Genomic DNA, 23,682 nt, shown 5'->3' on the forward strand with positions numbered 1-23,682 from the left:
TGTAATAAACTTTAATGTGTCATATGAGTAATACTGTAATTTATTACTGTACATGTAAAGGTGTAACACACAGCAGGGCTCTTTATAAAGAGGTGGCGAAGGAGGCAGCACTGCTTAATAATGTACAATACAGAGAATAAAATACCTTTCAGACATGTTGGAATCAAAATGTGTCAAATCAAATTGAGTCAGTCGTTTTTCAGCGACCATGACCTTTGTTACGTTTATCAGGGATTTAATGATAAATGGTTCAAAAAGAAGGTGACTCATAATGATAATAGTTACACAACAATATGCTTGCTACTGTATTATTGTAGTTACTACCTTTGAATCATGTACAGTTATATTAAGTGGATGGGAACTTTATAGATTGTTTAGAGCCTAACTCAAAGTGACATTCAGGTGAATCCCTGTCATGTTCAACGGAGTGCCCAAACAAGCTCAACCCTGATAGGGTTAGAGGGTTTAGAGCCGTTGGGTTGCGTAAACATCTTCAGACCTCCCGCAGGTTCATGCTCAGCACAGAGAACACAGTGAAATATGAAATAAACAGGCGTGCGTGTGGGCATATCAGAATCAGAATCAGAAAGAGCTTTATTGCCAAGTGTGCTTGGACACACAAGGAATTTGTCTTAGTGACAGAAGCTTCCAGTGCACATACAGGTTAAAAAGTGACAAGGCACAGGTAACAAAACGTAAAAATTAATATGTGAGAGACAATACACATTTGACAGAAAGGACAATAGACAGTATATTGGATGTACAGATGTGCTATATACAAATTATACTGTTATATACAAGTTATGCAGGGGAATGTGGCTAGCTGAATATTATATCAACAACATATGTATAATAAATATGAGTATATAGTTGTGTATTGCACATGTTTTTATTGCACAGTAGAACATTTAACTGTTCAAGAGATGGCCTGAGGGAAGAAACTTTTCCTATGTCTGACTGTTTTGGTGCTCAGTGCTCTGTAGCACCGACCAGACGGCAGCAGTTCAAAAAGAAAGTGTGCGGGGTGTGAGGGGTCCAGAATGATTTGCGAGTTCCCTTTCTGTCGGTCTCTCGACGTTGTGTCAAACCGACAGATGAGGGGGGGGTTGTCTTGAGAACCTATCATCTTCTGACTATTTTGAAAAGGCCAATGAAATTGGCTCATTCATTCACCTTTTGTTCTTCGGAGCCTTCGATCTTATGATCTTTACTCTGATCTACACTGATCTTCAAATACTGCTGGATTCGTACGATGTGGTGCAGCTGACTGTCCCTTCCTGCAGCGACTTCCCTGGGCGTCTCGGCAGTTCCAGAGGTGTTCGAGTTTTTTCCTTTTTTGTATCTAAAGGAGCAAAATTCTCCAGCGCGGCATGTCCCGCTGTTCTTGTGGGTGCAACACACTCATTGAGGAGGGGGACGGACACGATATCTGCCTCAGGTGTTTGGGTCTCCGGCACACTGAGGCAGCCTTTGTGGATATGTCATGCCTGCACTGTGGGCGAATGGCGATCCAGACGTTGCGGTCACGGGTAGCTGTGTTCTTTATGGAAGCAGCCACCACCTCGTCAGCGACGGGGGTGATATGGGGATCTCCGTGAGTGTCAAGCCATCAGCCACAGGCTCGCGGACCGCTCACACCCCGTCTCGCTCATCTGACCGCCCCCCAGGAGATGGTCCTACCCCATCTTGTTCCTCTGCCATGTACTCGGAAGTACGTGACGACGATGAGATGTTGCTTGCGGCATCGGAGGGTGACCTTCTGGCATCTGATCCCGATGATTCCTCGGAGCTCCCTCCCTCGGGGGGGGGGGGGTCGAGCCCAGGAAAAGGCGGACATTGAGATGTCAACCATGCTTTCCCGGGCCGCCTCTCCCCCAATGCTCGTGGCTGGATACGTGGTACCTCGGGTGGCTTGGAGTCGCGCCCGGACCCGAGTTACCACGTATCCAGCCCGGTCCCGTTTTTCCCGGAAGTGCATGAGGAGCTTAGTAAGACTTGGAACGCCCCCTTCTCGGCTCATTTCTGTCAGACTAGCTCTGTTGCCCTCACTTCCCTCGATGGTGGGGCAGCCAGGGGCTATGTCGACATCTCCCAGGTGGAACGGGCCATCGCGGTACACCTGTGCCCGCAGACGCCCGCCACCTGGAGGGGTCAACCTAGAGTCCCGTCCAAAGCGTGTAAGTTTTCGGCATCCCTGATGTCGAAGGCTTACGCGGCCACGAGCCAGGCTGCCTCCTCCCTCCACTCCATGGCCATCCTGCAGGTCCAACAGGCCAAGGTGTTGAAGGAGTTCCACGAGGGTAGGACCGACCCAGGGTTAATGCAGGAACTCGGGCGACTAAGGTGACCGCGCGGGCCCTGGGTCGGGCGATGTCCACTCTGGTGGTCCAGGAGAAACACCTCTGGCTTAACCTTGCGCAGATGCGTGACGCTGGGAAAGTTCGCTTCCTCGACGCACCCATCTCGCAAGGTGGGCTGTTTGGTGATACCGTCGAGGACTTCTCCCAGCAGTTCTCGACGGTGAAGAAGCAGACAGAGGCCATTAAACACATCCTGCCCTGCCACGACTCGGCCGTCTTCCGGCCTTCGAGATCCCGTGCGGCGTCTGCTTCCCAGCAGCCCCGGCCCTCCTCGTCGCTGGCTCCGGCTCCAGTGCCCCGGCCCCCCTCGTCGCTGGCTCCAGCTCCAGTGCCCCCTATGCAGGCGGCCTCCCTGGAGGAGACCACGGTTCCTGCCCCGTCTCAGCATCTGCTGGGCCCCCCGGGGGCCTAGCGCCCACATACTCACAAAAAGAGTTTCCTCTCTCTCTGGGTTGGGATTACAGCCGCTCTCACCCTCTATGCGACAGTGGTCGGCAACTCGATGTTCCGTCATGGCGAGACACAATGTGGAGCACACTCAGCAGCCCTCAGCACTCTCAGTCAGACAGTGCGTTGAGCTGCGTCATCGCCGGGCAGGTAAGTCAGCAGAGCCGATCTCCTCCCCGGGGCCCCCCCACGGCGAGGGATCCGCACTGCCCGCCATCGAACCACCCCCCGGGGGGACGATGAAGCAGATCGAACCCCTAGTCCCCCTGTCTCGGTTCCTGGGAGCCTGGCTACGGCTCCCCAGGCCGTCACGGTGGCTAGGGAAGACAATCCGTCTCGGCTACGTGATCCAATTCGCCAGACGCCCGCCCAAATTTCGGGGCCTCCTCTCAACCTCAGTCAGAGGCGAGGATGCTCCCGTGCTTCGGGCCGAGGTCGACACCCTTCTGGCGAAGGAAGCGATCGAGCCCGTCCCTCTAGCCAGATGTTCAGCAGGTTTTACAGCCCGTACTTCATCGTCCCCAAGAGAGGCGGGGGGCTGCGCCCCATTCTAGATCTGCGTACCCTGAACAGGCACCTACACAAGCTGCCGTTCGGGATGCTCATGCAGAGGCACATCCTGATGTCTGTCAGATGTCAGGATTGGTTCATGGCAATCGACCTGAAGGGATGCGTACTTTCATGTCTCGATTCTCCCATCAAGTGTTAGTAGTTGCGCCCTACTGGCCCAACCGGACTTGGTTCTCAGAGCTGATGCTTCTGACGACAACTCCCCCCTGGCCGATTCCCCCGATGAAGGACCTTCTTTCGCAGGGGAAGGGTACGTTGTGGCACCCGAGACCAGACCTCTGGAACCTCCATGTCTGGCTCCTGGACGGGACGAGGAGATCCTGAGTGGCCTACCCCCAACGGTGGTTGAGACCATAACTCAGGCTAGGGCCCCTGCCACTAGGCAGCTGTATGCCTTTAAGTGGCGCCTCTTCTCGTCCTGGTGTTCTTCTCGAGGATGCTCGTCGGGAACGTGCTGTCCTTCCTACAAGAGAGACTTGAGAGAAATCTCTCCCCTTCCACACTGAAAGTGTATGTAGCCTCCATCGCCGCACATCACGAACCAGTTGCTGGCATATTTTTTAGGATAGCACGACCTGGTCATTAGGTTCCTAAGGGGCGCAAGAAGGCTGAATCCGCCTCATCCGCGCTCCGTACCCTCTTGGGACCTTGAAGTGGTCCTGGCGGGCCTCCAGAGGCCCCCCTTCGAGCCCCTGGGAGAGGCCGCTCTTTCTCATCTTACGATGAAGACGGCCCTCCTGGTGGCGCTCGCCTCCATCAAGAGGGTAGGGGACCTACAAGCATTCTCTGTGTCCACAAATTGCCTAGAATTCGGGCCTGGAGATTCTCACGTGATCCTGAGACCACTCCCTTTCGGGACCAGGTGGTGAACTTGCAGGCGCTCACCACCTGGGAGGAAGACCCAACCCCATCCGTGTTGTGTCCAGTACTCGTATTGCGCCTCTACTTGGACCGCACACAGAGCTTCAGAAGCTCTGAGCAGCTCTTTGTCTGTTTTGGAGGTCAGCAGAAGGGGAGGGCTGTCTCCAAACAGACTGGCGCACTAAATTGTGGACGCCATCGCCATCGGAAAAGAGTGACTGCCCTAAGTGCCCTGTAGTAGCATACAGAATGCAGTAAGTTAATGCAGACTTTTTTTGCACGTAGCACTGGTGCTAGAGAGGTTTAATGTTTGGTAGCACAGGCCAAACAGTGGGCGCACAAGTATAAATCGTCTGTTGTCATCATTAAAAAAAAATGATGCAAGTGCAGTTCATCATGAAAAGGCAGGTAACTGACAAAGGACATTCATGTTACATACAGATGGATAAATTAGGGCCATATCATTTTTACACTACCTAAATTTGTTTAAATTTTTCTAATTAGTGTGTTTTTCTTTTTTTACTTTACAATAGTGGTATATTTGTCCACATGAATTACTGTAGTATACTATTGTATTTACTATAGTAAACTGCAGTAAAATTCTTAAGATACGATCATGTTTTTGAACTTTACTATAGTATACAGTACAGTGTTTATCAATTAACTACAAGGGCACTACAATTTTCAATAGCAAATACTATAGTTCACGAAAGTGTTCAATTTAACTCGACTTTTATTTTGACGGGTCTTTGGGAAGACGCTTGAGTTTTTGTGTTTGCCGATAGCGTCACTCAAACAGTAAACGCTCGTAAAATAAACTCTCCGAGCAACTCTGGAGATGAAGTTCATTTGTTCATATCCTCATACAGTGCAGACGCAGATAAATACTTTGCACATAATTCACTCAGACACGCAGAACAGCCAGATGACATTTAAATAACAGGATTCAGCTCCGCATCTAGTTAACGTTACATGGACTCGGTGCGGTGCGCATTGATTATTGTTACACACAAACAAGCACAACCACGACAAACACGCAGCTCTGTCTAATGCACATATTCTTATTATTCTACATATATGTCATACTGTTGTTTTTTTTCCAGTTACTTGTCCGGTCGGGCACGTAAAATTCTCTCTCACTCGCCCATACAAAACATTCACTTGTCCCGGACAAGCGTTAATGTCGAGCCCTGTTATGACTTCAATATAGTTTATCATGTTTGTTGTGTTTCCAAAATATGTTAGTTTAGCTTGACACAACTTGCATATGTGGGTCTTGTCGAGGCCATTTTACCTTCAGCTTCATAGAAACCAAAATGCTTCCATACATGAGCTTTTAATGTAGACTGACCCGGGCGGTTTTCTTTCTCCGCCATCTTCGTCGTCTCTTATTTGCACGCTGTCAAATATTAAACATTTAGAAAATAGATTTTTGACATTCGTGAATCGATTCAGAATCGTCCACGTCCGCATCGTGATGCATCTTAGAATCTAATTTATCCCACACCCCTAGCCATCGGTCCCTTTCTCTGTGTCAGACTTAACTTTGTTTGTTGTCGTTTACGCTAACGCGAGTGGGTCTTGAGGAAGTGACGTCGCCTGCATCTGTGCAGTGCGACCTGATGCAGCCCCTGAAGTGAGACACAGGCAACAGAAATACTGCAAAAAAATAATAATAACGAGACTAAACGGTACGAAATAGCGTTATAACATTTTGTCTCGTCTCGTTTTGGTCAACGAAAATGAATAGATATTTTAGCATAGTTTTTATTTTGTAAACCACATTTAGTCTCGTTTTTATTCGTCAACAAAATTGCATTATACATGTAATTATAGTCATCGTCACATGACGAGCATTTACGTTGCGTCTCATATCGTTTTCGTCACGTGATAAAGGTTCGTTGACGACGATTGTCGTGATTCTGCCTCATCTTGTCATGTCTGTCTTGATCTTGTAGCAGAATCATGGCAGGATCCCTTGTTATGTGTGGAGAGAGTCATTTTGACCTTGTCGGCCTTCGATACTCTCTCCGGTCCTTGTCTGTGTTCCCGCCCTTTTGTATCTCTCGTTATTGGTTGTTTATTAGTTCATGCCCCACACCTGTTCCCCTTTGATTTGTCCCTTTATTTAATGCCCCTGTGTTCTCTGTCTTGTGTCGGGTCATTACACTGTGTTGCGTTTGTCGTGTGGGTGACTTGCTGAGTTCCTGTCTTTTAGTTAGTCTGGTTTATTTTGTAGTTATGTGATATGTTATTAGTCTAGTCTCGTCAGTTTAGTTAGTCTTGTTCTTGTTCCCTCTGTTTACCCCCACGTGGGTCTTTGTTTTGTATTTTGTGTTTTATTTTATTAAACGTCCATGTTAACCCCTTACCCGCTGTCTGCATCTGGGTCCTCTGTCTGTGTATCCTTGTCTGTTGTCTCACCCACCATCCACACTCGTGACAGATGATATTTAGTCATAATTTTCGTTGACGAAAGCAACACTACTTAGAACTATATAACTATATATTTGTGTGTGCATGCGTATTCAGAGAACTGCATTGTTTCAGAGCGTACATGGCACGCAGCATGTGGGATTCTTCGGTGGTCTGACAGAATATAAATTGATTAAGCCCTCACTTAAATGAAAACAGGAAATTGCCACTTAGAAGAAGCAGCCCACTGCATTATTGACAAATATTACTGCCTAAGTGAGCGAGTATGAAGCTGCAATAGAGATGAAGTGTAGAGGATGAAGTGAAGTGTAGAACATCAAACCCAACCAAGCAGCTCAGGGCTGCTGTGAAGAGAACCAATCAAATTTCAACAGTGTTGGGCAAGTATACTCTGGAAATGTAATTAAATGACTGACTACTCCTTTTAATCAAGTTACTGGTCTGATTACTTTATTTCAAAAGTAATTAGTTACATTACTCATTACATTACTACCCCCCACCCCTCAAAAACACAAAATAACCTCTTTAGCCTTCTCAAGACTAAACTTTATTGGGAAGTGCATACTCTACTCTATCTCGTCTTTAATTATTTTAATACATTCTTTCTGCGTATTCCATAATAAAGCCTGTCATAAATAATAATAATTACTCTGTGACATTTTAACTTAAAACATTTTTTCATATGTTAACTAGAATTTCTAAACCTGCATACTCCATATGTAAAAAGTCTCGCCTTAGTTTCTTATAACTTGTTTATCTTAACTAGTGCTTCTGCATATTTCTATGATGATTTCTTCGTCATTTAACAAATATAACAGCGTTAGAGCAGCAAAAACTAGTCTGACAAAACATAACATGTTGCTAATAGCAGCCTGGCACCCGACAGTAGAAGTTTTTTCATTGTTCTCCGTGCCCGGTGATGTCACTTTCTCCAGAAGTTTAGCCGTGCTGTACTGCCCTTTCAGGTTGTTTTTCGCGGGAGAGAGGGTTTTGCTTACCTCCACATGACCAACAATGCACAACAATGTTCTTCCTTGTTCAGAAGTCAAGCAGAAAAGGATGATAGATCAGAAAATGGTAGGCTATTAATCATAAGAGTGTTGGGGATACTTATTTGGCCCCATGAAGAGCGTATTCACTTGGTCTTCATCGCAGCGAGTATGCATACTTATTAAGCGCTGACCTTTACCTGTATGGACGCTCTCATGGCTGAGTGGCAGATAACCTATTATATGTACAGTGAGGGAAATAAGTATTTGATCCCCTGCTGATTTTGTAAGTTTGCCTACTTACAAACAAATGAAGGGTCTATAATTTTTATGGTGGGTTTATTTTAACTGATAGACACAGAATATTAAAAAAAATCAGGGGAAAAAAATGTTATATAAAGGTTATAAATTGATTTGCATTTCAGTCAGTGAAATAAGTATTTGATCCCCTACCAACTAGCAAGAATTCTGGCTCCACAGATTGGTTATGTGCCTATATGGACCACAGATTAGTCCTGTCACTTTAAGAAAGTACTCCTAAATCAGCTTGTTATGTATATAAAAGATGCCTGCCAACAGAATCTGTATCTTCCAGTTCAACCTCTCCAACACCATGGTCCAGACCAAATAGGTTTTAAAGGATGTCAGCGACAAGATTGTATACCTGCACAAACCTTGAATAGGCTACAGACAGAAGCTTGGTGAGAAGGAGACAACTGTTGGTGTGATTATTTGGAAATAGAAGATATACAAAATAACTATCAAATGCCCTTGTTCTGGAGCTCCCTGCAATATTTCCCCAATGGGGTAAAGATGATCATGAGAAATGTTAAAGATTAGCCCAGAACTACACGGAAGAAGCCTGTTAATGAATTCAAGACAGTTGGGAACACAGTTAGCAAGCAAAACATTGGTAACACATTGGTAACACGCTATGCCACAGTAGACTGAAATCCTGAAGCACCCGCAAGGTCCTCCTGCCCAAGAAGGCCCGCCTGGCTCGTCTTAAGTTTGACAATGAACATAAAAATGATTCAGAAAAGGCTTTGGCGAAAGTGCTGGCACTGCTGTGAGACCAAAATGGACTCCTGTGTTTGGAGGGAGAGAAATGCTGACTATGAGCCCAAGAACATCATGTCTACAGAGAAGCACAGTGTTGGAAACATTCTGCTTTAGGGCTTTTTCTCTGCTACAGGTATACAGGATGACTTCACCGCATTGAGGGGCTGAGGGACGGGCCCATGTACCGTAAAATCTTGGACGAGAACCTCCTCCCCTTAACTAGGTCACTGAAGATGGGTCATGGACGAGCCTTTAACATGACAAAGACGCAAAACATATTGCCAAGACAACCAAAGAGTGGCTTAAGGAGAAGCACATTAAATGTCCTAGCCAGTCTCTAGACCCTAGTCCTATAGAACCTCTGTGAAGGAGGCTAAAACTCCAATTTGCTGAGCGACAGCCAAGAAACCTTAAAGATTGACAGAGGAGTGGACTAAATGTATCCGGACACATGTGCAAACCTGGTGACTAACTATCAGAAATGTCTGACCTCTGTGCTTGCCAACAAGGGTTTCTCCACAAAGTACAAAGTTATGTTTTGCTTGGGGATCAAATACTTATTTCACTGACTGAAATGCAAATCAATTTATAACCTTTATATAACATTTTTTTCCCCTGATTTTTTTTAATATTCTGTGTCTATCAGTTAAAATAAACCCACCATAAAAATTATAGACCCTTCATTTGTTTGTAAGTAGGCAAACTTACAAAATCAGCAGGGGATCAAATACTTATTTCCCTCACTATACTTTGAGTCTCTGGCCTGCCTGTGCATCCCATGCAATGTACATTTTGAGAGTTCTATTAAAGCAGATGAGATTGTGCTCAACCGGGGTGAGAGACTATTGTATATGTGTGAGAAAGCTGAATTTTGAAGTTTTCACAAAATGCTATTTTGGGGGCAATATGTATATATGTGCAGCATAGGGTCAAGAGCATTTTAAACCTTTGTGTGGTGTTTGGGTCTGTGGGACCTGTTTATAAAAAATTGATTGATTATTAGTTTTTCATCCTTACACTTTTTTATAGTTATTTGAGTTAAACGTGACATTTCCCCCAAATCATATTATTTTCTTTTTTAGTTTTTTTTTAACAGAAAATGAATAGCACCTTTTTCATAAATGACAGGTAAATGACAAATCTTAACCATATATATGTTGTCTGTGTTGGTTGTAATTTGGATATATAAATTGTGAAAAGTATTTTTACACTGTTATGACTGTATTGCAGTGATTATAGTTTTATTAATATTTTAAATTCGTTTTTATTATAATTTTTTTTATTTCTAGCAATTTTTTGTATATGCTTTGTCATTTTCTTTGCACATATTTTATAATTCATTTTTTTATTTTTCTCTTGCTATATAAGATTAATTCATTTTTATTTTATTTTTTGGTTATTATTATAATTTTAGTGCTTTAAACTTATTTTAGTTTATTTTTCTACCAAAAATTTGGTAAATATTTGATTTGATTCCAATGAAAAGAAACGTTTTTAAAGTTTTAATTTTAGTAAACTAAAATAACACAGTTGTATTGTATCAAAAACCCAACTATGATAAAATACTTTCAGAATAATATTTTAAACTTTCTACATTTTACATGCTAAGGCGTTGAGTTTTTTTATCCACACATTATGGATTTTAAAGCTGTATTATACAAAACGAGATGCAAAACGTCTCGGTTACGTATGTAACCTCGGTTCCCCGAAAGCTTACGCTATGGGGGGTTCCCCCTCCTTCCTCAAATACTGAAGCTTGATTGCATCACGCCCAGAGGCGGATTAACCATATGGGCAATTGGGCGAGTGCCCAGGGGCACCAAGACTTTAGGGGCACCAAATAAACCCGCAATACAATTTTTTTTTATAAATGTACATAAGCACTTGATTTTTAAGACTTAAGTCACGCACCTGCGCTAAATAGGCGTGGCACCATGTGCGGGAATACCCCCACTTTCAGATAAAAATGGTTCTGTCCTCCGCACTTTTTCGACACACCTCCGCCAACATTCCCGCCAATGTTATCTGGTTAGTTACATAGATTTGAGTGAATTAACATTCAGCCAATCACAAGTGACTGTTATGAGGCGAGTTGTCTTTCGTGTACACTTTAATCTTCAAACAGATGGAAGCGGGAACGGTGCAGAGCGCATTGTTGTAGCGGCGACTAAAAATGCGGGGATTAGCACTGATTAATAAAGGTATATATACATGGCATGCATCAGAAATAAGATGTTATAGTGCCGATAATGTATGCTAATAGTACGTGGAGGTAAGGCCACTATTTAAGGTCCAAACCTGGGTTTTAAAGTGAAAGTGAAGAACGGTGTCATCACTATAGCGATCAATTCATATGTGTCCTTTTTAGTGGAGTACACTTTTATCTTAGTACTTATGTGATCGTTTAGTAAGAAGAATATACACATACTATGCTTAAATAGAGCGTTTGAATAGCTGTATAGCAGTTAAAATAGTAACAATAACGTTTCATGTTATTTTTATGAATAACCTATACATTGTAATCTGGTGAATGCCACTTTGGTGAACACTTTTACATTGTCCCATTGTCCCCCTAATGTGAATACATACATGCAAACTATAGTGTGTGTGTCCCTGTACCCCCACTTTGTGGCATGCACAACATTTACACCTGTTAAAAAAATGTTAGTGATTTTTTTTCACTACATCAAAACCTGAAATGTAACATTACAACAGAAAGCAGGTGCCCCTTAACTACAGTAGGCCTAACTGTTAAAAATACTTAATGGAAAAGTGTTGTTTTTTGTGTTCTATTCTACAAAAGTGTCATGTTAATGTGTAATTCTTGTAAAATAGTATATTGTAAATTGCTGAGTTTTATTCTTATAAAATCTTTTAATAAATCTTTTAATGAGTGGATTCTTGCGTGTGGGTAGGTGGGTTGATGGGGGGAACTTCTGGGGCTGTTGCCCAGGGGCACCATGAGGTCTTAATACGCCTCTGATCACGCCGGTAAATTTTACCAGCCAATGACGTTCGAGCGCCGAGCTATGGGCGGAGCCCACACTATATAGGTCGGTGCCAAGCAGCATTGACTCAGAATCTTTCAACTGAAAGAACATGGATAAGACCCTGAGATTTACAACACAGCAGCGTATGCAATGTCTCGTTACATACGTAACCGAGATGTTCCCTTTCAAGTCGGTCTCTCTACATTGCGTATAGCTACGCTATGGGGAACGCTTAAAATCCTGCTGTGTTGTATTCCCACCTCCATAATACAGCCTAAAGAGCCAGACCCGATAGCGTCGAGCCCATTGACTGCTTTTCCCCGTGGATAACAAATGCCCTTCAGCTCAACCTGAGCGGAACTAAGCACGTTAATAGTATCCACCACTCTTTACTGGCCGCAGCATTACTGGAGCCTCTCACATATGTGTCATATATCGCTTGTAACCAAGGGATAACATACTAAAACCAACAGCGTAGGATACCGGCAGTCCTCTTGAATGATGAGCATGTGGGACAGCATTATACAGTCAACATGCATCCATCAGAGGGGCCCACAGCACGTGGTTGCACCGGCCTTTCCCCCGCAGCTCGGAAGGGGGGGCATGGTTTAGGTGTGCAGTTGAGGATCACAGATATCCTAGCACGGAGGACCTTGACTGGCATCTGCTCGCAGAAGGGACAGTCAGATCCGTTAAGCGCAGCTTATACGTGGGCTCGGCCCAGATAGAAGACACACGCGGCATGCGCGTCCGGAAGCTCCATAGGACCCCCGTACGCGTCACACTCCTTGAAGGACATCTAATCCTCTTGCCGGATTGCCAAAGGGGAACTTGTAAACGGCGTCCTCTTGTTAGCGTCGTCAACGGCGAGAAGTAGTCTTGTAGTCTTTAGTTGATGCTTGCTTCATGAAGGAGAAATAATCTCAGTCAATGCCGCTTGGCGCCGACCTATATAGCGGGTGGCTCCGCCCATAGCTCGGCGCTCGAACGTCATTGGCTGGTAAAATTTACCAGCGCGATGCAATCAAGCTTCAGTATTTGAGGAAGGAGGGGGAACCCCCCCATCGCGTAAGCTATATGCAATGTAGAGAGACCGACTTGAAAGGGAACTGTTATTATCAGCGTTTTCTCCAATGGTCACACCTTGATTTCTCATTACATGATTTGAGTTTGCAGGTCAGACCTTACCTCTGTCACAAAATGCAAACATTTTTGCATACAATTTTGTTTCACACGAGATTGCATTTCGTATGTGTAGGAATGAAAGACAATGTAACGAAAAGTCTGGTGTGATGATGGTATAATGCTGTGGGTCCACTAGACCATGTTGGCAAACCATTAAACCACGAACCCTAAAGGGTTAAAAGTTTAAATATATAATGGATCATAATGGTTTAGACAACATAAAACATGGTGCCTATAGCATAACCACTGCTGTTCAGTTGTGAAGTCCATTATGCTTGTAATTATGGTAAGCTTACATCAGGCCTTAAAGGTTTATCATCTAAGAAGTAGATCATAGCAGAACAAATATATACAACTGACCAGGCATCACATTGTTGTCAAATCTATTATAGGTAAGTGCCCTGAATTAATGTACCGCAAAATTAGCACAAACCACAATGTGTGATGAACATAGCCTCTGACAAATACACAAAGCCAAGTAATTAAAGTGATGGAACAGTTTAAAGGGAATACATCAGGTGTGTGCTAGGAACACGGTGTCAATAAAGTGGAGCGATGTGCATGCGGTCGCATTCAGAAGCAGTTTTTCAGTTTACAGTAGATCATCAGCAAAGAATAATGTACAGTCAGCAGTGATTATCACAAATTGAACCCCCGGAGTGATTGTGAATCATCCACAAGGGTTATACACTCACCTAAAGGATTATTAGGAACACCTGTTCAATTTCTCATTAATGCAATTATCTAATCAACCAATCACATGGCAGTTGCTTCAATGCATTTAGGGGTGTGGTCCTGGTCAAGACAATCTCCTGAACTCCAAACTGAATGTCAGAATGGGAAAGAAAGGTGATTTAAGCAATTTTGAGCGTGGCATGGTTGTTGGTGCCAGACGGGCCGGTCTGAGTATTTCACAATCTGCTCAGTTACTGGGATTTTCACGCACAACCATTTCTAGGGTTTACAAAGAATGGTGTGAAAAGGGAAAAACATCCAGTATGTGGCAGTCCTGTGGGCGAAAATGCCTTGTTGATGCTAGAGGTCAGAGGAGAATGGGCCGACTGATTCAAGCTGATAGAAGAGCAACTTTGACTGAAATAACCACTCGTTACAACCGAGGTATGCAGCAAAGCATTTGTGAAGCCACAACACGCACAACCTTGAGGCAGATGGGCTACAACAGCAGAAGACCCCACCGGGTACCACTCATCTCCACTACAAATAGGAAAAAGAGGCTACAATTTCCACGAGCTCACCAAAATTGGACAGTTGAAGACTGGAAAAATGTTGCCTGGTCTGATGAGTCTCGATTTCTGTTGAGACATTCAAATGGTAGAGTCAGAATTTGGCGTAAACAGAATGAGAACATGGATCCATCATGCCTTGTTATCACTGTGCAGGCTGGTGGTGGTGGTGTAATGGTGTGGGGGATGTTTTCTTGGCACACTTTAGGCCCCTTAGTGCCAATTGGGCATCGTTTAAATGCCACGGCCTACCTGAGCATTGTTTCTGACCATGTCCATCCCTTTATGACCACCATGTACCCATCCTCTAATGGCTACTTCCAGCAGGATAATGCACCATGTCACAAAGCTCGAATCATTTCAAATTGGTTTCTTGAACATGACAATGAGTTCACTGTACTAGAATGGCCCCCACAGTCACCAGATCTCAACCCGATAGAACATCTTTGGGATGTGGTGGAACGGGAGCTTCGTGCCCTGGATGTGCATCCCACAAATCTCCATCAACTGCAAGATGCTATCCTATCAATATGGGCCAACATTTCTAAAGAATGCTTTCAGCACCTTGTTGAATCAATGCCACGTAGAATTAAGGCAGTTCTGAAGGCGAAAGGGGGTCAAACACCGTATTAGTATGGTGTTCCTAATAATCCTTTAGGTGAGTGTATTTTACAATAATAGCCAGATGACTGTACATTCTGTTTATTACACGGCTTCAAAATAAATAAATAAATGCATGTGAAATATTGATTTGAGTTATTATGGGAATAAGACCACCTAGTGCTACAACCAGCCTAGTGTAGGAGAGTACAGTGGTGAATATTGTATATGTTTGTCCACACTGATTTATGGATTCTGGGATTGACCAATGAGATTCAAGTTATTTAAAGCAGTGGTTCTCAAACTTTTTTGTTGTGAAGCCCTTTGTGTAGAGTGCATCGCTTTGTGGCCGCCCAAATAAAAACGTATCATCTTAAACTTAGAATTTTAATTAAACCAAAAACAAATTCTGTTATACAGTGCTGGAACATCAATTGAACCTTTGGTTGGTGGTCTTATATGTTTGATTTCATATAATGCAACAAAATCTGTGCCCCCCCTTGGATCCATCTTGGGGCCTCCAGTTTTTTAAAGGATTAAATAAAATTTGTACACCAAATGCAGGGGATCCTTTTTACAGCCCATTAAGTTTCTGGGACGTGGAAATGCCCAGTAGTGCACATGCTGATTTGGCACAAATGCATTGCTGTGAGTAGCTTATGATTCGACACACAAGATTTGATTTGCTATCATTTGAAATGGCATGCTCATGAAAAAAAATCAAAATGAAAACTCTTCGGTTTCATTTTACTCCTCATGAATGTAAAATGAAACAGTGATAATTTAATAAAAATGTGATAGCGTGTTCATTGGAAATGTGTTTAATTTAGGTCACATCTTGCAGCCTTACAGAAGGTTCGTTCTGGTCCTGCGACTTATAGTCAAACAGTCACCTAGATTACTAAAAATGAATTTTTTTGGATGCATAATGGGAGGCGAGAGTAAATGGCTTTTAATGAATTAATAAAGAGGATAATTGCTCTCTGAGCTACACAGAGGCGTGACATATTAGCCTGGGACTCTAAAGGTTAATGTAATTTTCTCTCTTTTTCATATAGTTTTATCATTTTCCCTCGGTCTAAACTAAATCCCCAATGGCACTCTGTCTTTTTTCCCCGAGGCTGGATGCGGTCTGATAGACTGTTGACTGTGGCACACGTTTTCATGTAATTGAAGAAAAATCATTTTGAAGTGCTCCATTAAAATAATAATTTGGCTTCTGTGCATGTCTGAGTTTGTGTTTTATGCTAATGTTATTATGCATTAAATCTGGAGACAGATCTGACAATAATAGCTAATGTCTGGTCAATTGGCTTTATATGCTCCTATTATCTGTTTATTATGAAGCCATTAAATCCTAATGAGAGTTTTGTGGCCTTTAGTCCGTGCCTTGTACCTTTCCTATATTTTGTACTTTCTGACAATTTTAGCGCATAAACACATTTCAAATTTATAGTCTCTTTTGTAAAATATAAAAAATATGAATGACTCATATTGCACTGCACATATCCAACCAAATAGCAAATTATTGACCAATTCGCGAAAAACTTTTACACTGGTCCAGAAGCACTTCTGGTTTCATTTCATTTTTAAATCTTACATACAGTACATGACAAAATCTCAAAGATATTTGTTTAATTATTTGATTCGATTACAAATGTTCTGTTGGTTGTATTTAGTTCAAACGTACAAACGTGTAGCATTTCAAAAACTATAGCAGGAAGTTCTTCTGGACCAGCCTTGATCAGCATTGCTTACGTTTTCCAAAGCGGTCTATAGTTCATGTTTGTGACATAAATAAATCATATTGGCCTCATATAAACGTATTGCTTGTCATTGCTAAATATGTTGACACAGAAAGATAACTGTGTTCATCAAACTATTTTAAACTTTACAAATCTATAAAAAATGGCCCGTCTTTTATGGGCCGCGTGGGACTCGTTAAGCCGGAGAGCTACATTGTTTCAGTGGCTGTTTAAAATGATTTTCTGATGTTAGAGACCTGCAGAGATCATGAACCTGCAGATAGACCTGTGGAGACCTCGGTGGCCTGATGTTTGAGCGCTGTAAAACTGATAATGGCAACGCAGAGATATGTCGCAATTTGATTTTGTGTGGCTGGGGTTCACTGCACACAGCTGTCATCATTTACTGTACCTGTGTGTACTTGCACATGTTTTAACACACAAATTTACTATATCTACCTGTCTACTTGATTGCTTTGAAACCGCTGCGGAGATCGTTTTTGCTTACTCTTTGTTTTCTCATTTCTGCTTTTTTTCCCAGGACCCAGATCAATTTCACTGTGGCCATTGATTTCACCGCTTCTAATGGTAAGTAATTAAATGGAGAAAACACAGTCTGACCTCTGAAAAGGTTGGGAAATCCGAACCAAATCATTCATCTTTCTCTGAGAGTGAGGCTTGAATGTTTAGGGCCAATGGCTTTGTCGCTCGATACATCCCTATTAGCGGTCAATGGGCGGCCCCCTGTGCTTCGGGGCTGACTGGAGAACTACGTAGGTGTTCAGTCCATGCTGAGAGGTGAGCCGGTCGCATATAATGGATTAAAATGGCCTGGCCACTTCAACCACTTGTGAATAGGACGCCCCGTTGTTTTCAACACTTGCTGCCTAGTTCAAATAATTACTGTTCTTTTACGAATAAATGCTTGCAAAGATCTTTGAATTATTCAGTACATTAGTAAGATTTGTTCAGAACAGCGCATAGCGAGAGGTTGGAAATAAAAGGCTACATGTGTCTGGGTTTTGAGAAATGTATTGTGGCTGTCTGTGGAGAAAAAGAACTGAATTGCAGCGTTAACTGTAAGAATTCAGCCATCTCTCACAGACTGTTTAGATCGCGAATGCTCCAAGCCACAAAAAAACATGAATAGCTTGACAACAGAGCTCTGGTTTGTGTTTCTTAAATGTACTTCCTGGCATGCTTGGCGGACACAACGAGTTCCAGATAAAGACTTTAGAGAATAATTAGTACACATATAAAACAAGCTTTTTGCATTAAAGGAACAGTTCACCCAAATATGAAAATTCTGTTATCATTTACTCACCCTCAGATTGTTCCAAAGATTGCATAAGATTGTATACATTTCTTTGTTATGATGAACACAAAGGAAGATATTTGGAAGAATGTCAGTAACCAAACTGATCTCATCCCCCATACACTTCATAGTATTTATTTTTCCTACTATGGCAGTAAATGGGGGATGAGATCTAGTCGGTTACAAACATTCTTCCAAATATCTTCCTTTGTGTTCATCAGAACAAATAAATGTATACAGGTTTGGAACAACCTGGGGGTGAGTAAATGATGACAGAAATGTCATTTTTGGGTGAACTATCCCTTTAAAGCCATCACAGCATCTGATGGTAGCCTCGAGTTAACGGGACAGTTCACCAAAACGCTTGTTATTTAAAGCTTATGTTATTTCAAACTATTTTGATCAGTCCTCTGGAACATAAGAAGAGACATTTCAAACGATGTTTACTGCTCTTTTTCTGTATAAAAGTAAATGTGAACTGAGGCTGTCAGTCATTCTGCCTTACAGAATGCGTTCCATGGAAGAAAGAAACGGGTTTGGAACAACATCAGGCTGAATAAATGATAAGAGTTTTTATTTTTTGGTCTCTTTCTATCCTATATCTCTAAAACTGAGTATGACTCCACTCTCATGGCATTGTAATGGAAGTAAGAAAAATTGCTTTATAAATGTCTTCGTTCTGTTGAACACAAAAGAAGATGTTTTGAAGAATGTAGGAAAGCAAACAGTTCTGCGGCACTTTGGACTACCATTGTCATTTTTCTTATTATGGTAGTCAATGGTGGCCAAGAACTGTTTGGTTACACGCATTTTTTTTTTATCAATTTGTTTACTCGTGGGTGAGTAAATTATGACAGAATTTCTATTTTTGGTGAACTGTCCATTTAAGAGTGCTGATAAAATCATTTTTTTTCATGTATGCAAAGTCTGCCAAAATGTATAGTTGAACTATATCGCTGAATTATACAGGTTTGCTGTTTCTTTTCCAGGTAACCCATCCCAGTCCACATCTCTCCATTACATGAACCCCTACCAGATGAACGCCTACGCTCTGGCGCTGAAGGCTGTGGGCGAAATCATCCAGGACTATGACAGTGACAAGATGTTTCCAGCACTGGGCTTCGGAGCCAAACTGCCCCCTGATGGACGGGTGTCTCATGAATTTCCTCTAGTGAGTGAGCGGGAGAGTTTGTTGATGCCTGAGCCTCTATCCTTCTGTTATTCTCCCTCTAAACAGAGGAAATGTGTTTTTGCTCTCTGTATGATACTTTGGGACAACATTATATCCTCCACATGCCTTGATAGATCTGGGAGCTGAATTAGAAATACAACAGTATCAAAAACCCGGCTAGATTGCTTTGCTTTTGTTTTATTGGTGCTGCGAAAGCAGTTCAGTGCTGCTGAGGAGAGACTCCATGGGAGAGGCAATGCCCGCTGTCATATTGATTGACATAATCCATGTTCTTGCTTCGGCATTGTCGTTACACTGGACTGCAGTTGGCTTAAATGGTGACGCATATGTAACCTTTGATTTCTGTCTTTCAGAACGGCAATATTGAAAATCCCTACTGTAACGGCATCGAGGGGATATTGGAGGCATACCACCAGAGTTTAAAGACCGTCCAGCTCTACGGACCCACCAACTTTGCCCCTGTTGTAAATCATGTGGCCAGGTGGGTCTTCGGAAAAAACATTTTGAATTTTTTAAATATTGTCAGTATAAAAAGACAAGATTTTCACGATATTCTTACAAATATTTTTTATGCTTTTAAATTAGCCTGAAGTTGTTGTTTGTTTAAATATTTGCCAATAATAAAATATTCATAAAGAATTAATTTATAAACGAAAAATGTTCAAATTTAAATTGTGTTAGATGTTTCAATTTCAGTACTGCATATTTTTATAATACTGATATTTATTTGGAGCTGTTTCTCTAGCTAACCTTGACTTTGACCGTTTGCACATCATTTACAAATTTTCCCCCCTTTAATTTGCCATTTAAAGAGACTTCACTTGTTTTTGTTGACGTGTAAAATGTCAGCACGTTTGCACTTTGCATACAAATGATAGATTGCCGAGATTTGTCACGGAGTGCAACGTAAATGCCATTTTCTGCATGAATAGCGAAATCGATCTTTGTTGAGATTTTTTCGGAGTATTTGTGCATAGCATTTACGAACAACGCTTTATGAATCAGAATTAGGTCGGATTCTTAATAACTGGCTGAGTTCTTTGTTTTTGCCTCCCATGTGCTCAAAACAGTGCCTAAAGACACTTGAAATAATTACCTTGGCTTCAGATTGCTCTGACTCTCTGATGTTTCATCTTTATCTGTCCATGAAAGTGAAAAGTTCAAGTTTGAACGCAAAGTTTGGACCACAAAGCTTCTGACATGCGCTGCTGACACGAAGCAAGCTTGTTATCCTTGTAAAGCTCACAACATACAGTAGGTGTCATGCCAGACTGACACAGTACTGACTGCAGCAATAGTTGTTAATTGGCATTTGATCAAGGGGAGTGGGTGTGTTTCCAGAATAGGAAAAAGACAAAGTAGTCGTGTGAAGAGATCTCCACCCCCTTCCTCATATATGAGCGTCACACAACCAAGTCATTTTCCATCTGATTACACAGCAATCCACTGTTGTAATTAAAAATGTCATCTCCACAGATCTGAATTAGACTTTCTAAATTGAAGCACAATACACCTCCTCGGGCTTAGAGCTGACGCGGACAAAGAAATATTAAACAAGCACGAAAGAACGTGGGTAGAATAGATTTGAGACGTTTGAAAATAGAAAGATAAATACACAGTATTGTGTAGTAACTGACTACATTTAAAGGAATAGTTCACCTTCATGAAAATTCTGTCATAATTCACTCACCCTGTTGTCATTTTCAACCTGTGTGATTTTCTTTCTTCTGCAAAACACAAGAGAAGATATTTAGAAAAAATATTGGTAACCAAAAACCGCTGGTCCCCATTGACTTCTATTGTATGGACACAAAATCAATGCAAGTCAATGGGGACCAACGATTTTCTGCTACCAACATTTTTCTTTCGTGTTCTGAAGAAGAAAGAAAGTCATACAGATCTGAAATGACAAGAGGGCATGTGTATATAATGATACAATTTTCATTTTAAAGGTGAACTATTCCTTTAATCTGGATTAGAACGTCATGAAATGTACATATTAATGTATTTTTTAAGTTCCCTACACAATTCCTTTGTTGTGTGACTTCAATGAATCCAGTAAGTTCCTTCTTTCCAAATTCAACATCCTATGGGGCATGGCCAATTCAATTTTCAACTCCTGGACTGAAAAAAAAATCATGATCTATTCAGTAACTGTCTGCAGGATTATAATAGTGCAACCCAAACTATTAAAACATTTCTGGTAATTGAAATCAAATAAATTGCCTAAATATTTTTGGAAAACTAAAACTAAATGAAAATCAGAAAGTGTTAGTTGAGACTCTTAAATTATTAACAGAAACAGAAACTAAAAACAATTTATAAATAAAACAAATAATTAATAAACGCACATAAATAATAAGCAATAAATACAAATAAATACTAAAATGACAAAAGTGCATAACAAAATTGCTTAAAATTAAAGTGAATAAAGTAAATTTTTAACTAAAAATGTAAAAATATAAACGTTTTAAAACATGAATAAAACTACAACAAAACTACATATGTAAAAACGACATACTGTTGTGTTATATTTTTCTTCTCTCTGAAGGTACGCAGCTGCCGTCCAGGATGGCTCCCAGTACTTCATCCTCCTCATCATCACAGATGGTGTCATATCAGACATGTCACAGACCAAAGAGGCCATTGTTAATGTGAGTATGAGTTTATTTCACAGAAAAAAAATGCACACAATGGGCATCATCATATTGAAAGCTTGTTCTTTCAAGTTCACCAGCTTCCTATGCTATTATGAATGACTGATTTAAGGGTAAAAACAACAAGCTTGTTGAGTGAGCAGAAGGGACCACTATAAAAGGACATGTGTCTCATTAAGGCAAGATGAAGAGGGTGCAGACTACTGCTCTTTTCTAATGCATTGTCAACTGCATACTAAGGAAGCATACTAACTCAAATAGAACCTCATAAGGGACTGATTTGGAGCGCCCTACATCAGTGGCGACTATACTGTATGTGATATACGCATGAAATAAAATGTGTGCGAGTCAGGCATAAAAATTTGGACAGGAAAGTAATCAACAGTATATAAAAGATTGAGCTGGTTGCATTGCATTCTGGAAAAGCTTTCATTGAAAAGGATACATGTAATGTTGCCTAAGAATTCTTCCAAAATGAGGTTTCTTAAGAGGTTGCATAGTTATAATTAGCCTTTGTGTTTGATGTACGCCCACGGTGCCTTAAAACACTGATACCGTCTTCTCTTTCAAACGTCAATTCCAGCGTGGGCTGTACATCAACTCAACTTAGTTGATCTGAGTTTCATGATCTTTCTACATTATTGAAATATGTAACATGGGGACAAAAGCTCAATTTCGTCTCCAGCAGAGCATGTCTTTTATCTAGCCAATGAACAGGCCCGATATCCCAGCAGACTGGATTTAAAGGGAATTTGCGACTGTTTGCGACTGATTTGTAGAACAGCCACACCTTCCTTTTAAGATCTTGCCTGCTGCTCTTTCCCCACGGCCTGCACCTGCCAAGAAGATCCACATTTCTGCCACATTTCCACAGTATGACATTGAACAGAAGGTAAAAACAGAGCCATGCTGCACAATGTTTTTGTTTGTCGTTTTGAAGGTGTTTGCACATCCTCGCATACTGCACATTCTTATCTAAGTGATTACAAATACATGTTTGAATTTGAAACATGGTGTTTGCATCGAAATGTGATTGAAAAAAATGAAGATGATGAATGTTATACCGCTATGTTAAATGTAGAGCATTGCACGATCTGATTAATAATTTCTGAAGGTGTTGAATCTGAAACAGGAAAGATCACTGTTATCTAGAAGGGCTGTGCATCTCTTAATCAAGTGAAAAGGTCATATCTTGATCTTGGTATGTGATTAGCCATGTGATCTGTAACATTCCAATAACTACCATACATGGGATACGGAGGTGTCCACATTCTTTTTAAAGAAACCATAAAAATCAAGGTATCATTCAAATTTGGTGCGTTAGATTTTTTGCGACTAGCGCAATAAATGTAAGTCTATTCTTCACTCAAAGCTGTCATGTGATTTCCAACCATTTTAGGCCTAGTCCACACGTACAGGGGTATTTTTAGGTTTTCCTTCTTCGTTCAAAAAAAAACACGTTCACACGAAAACGCAAAAACACGCTATAAAGCGCTGTCAAATGCATACCAAACCAACAGGTGGCGATATAACTCTAACCATAAAGCCGTGTTGGCCTATCTGATGCCTGGAATCTGATGTCAAATGAAGGAGATGGCGGCACGCATTCCAACGTCATACACCAAATCTCCGGTTTCACCGTCTACACGACAAAACGTAAAGTTTCTAAAAATCTTCACCCTGGCAAGAGTTTTCAAAAAAGTTCGGTTTCAGTGAGCGAGTACTGCGTTTTGGACGAACGTCCAAACCGCATAGAAAAAACTTCGGTTTTGAAAATACCCGTGTTCGTGTGTACAGGGCATAAGTCTCTAAAATGACTCAATTTCATCTAGATGTGTGTTATTTGTTGAGGGCATACAGGTATAGGTCCATAACTGTATTTCATTTAAAGATGTTGTTGATGTATGTTTACTCTGGCTCAATCAAATATTATTAGATATTTTACTGTAAAGTAGAAATGTGGTATTGAACAGTAAGTTTTTACAGTACTTTGCTGCTAAATCTACGGCGTAGACAATGTGCTCATGTA

General features: G+C 41.6%; 1 protein-coding gene across 2 annotated transcripts in view; it reads left to right on the forward strand.

The window, feature by feature from the left end:
- Window positions 1–23,682, forward strand: part of cpne5b (copine Vb) — a 119,106-nt gene that overhangs the window by 87,261 nt on the left and 8,163 nt on the right. For both annotated transcript variants that reach the window (XM_057362045.1, XM_057362046.1), the window contains 4 exons: window positions 17,031–17,077; window positions 18,794–18,975; window positions 19,350–19,477; window positions 21,548–21,650. In XM_057362045.1, the coding sequence (XP_057218028.1) occupies window positions 17,031–17,077; window positions 18,794–18,975; window positions 19,350–19,477; window positions 21,548–21,650 (460 nt within the window). The remainder of the gene's footprint in view (window positions 1–17,030; window positions 17,078–18,793; window positions 18,976–19,349; window positions 19,478–21,547; window positions 21,651–23,682) is intronic.

The sequence above is a fragment of the Triplophysa rosa genome, linkage group LG20 (assembly GCF_024868665.1).
Source record: "Triplophysa rosa linkage group LG20, Trosa_1v2, whole genome shotgun sequence".
In the NCBI taxonomy this organism is placed as follows: domain Eukaryota; kingdom Metazoa; phylum Chordata; class Actinopteri; order Cypriniformes; family Nemacheilidae; genus Triplophysa; species Triplophysa rosa.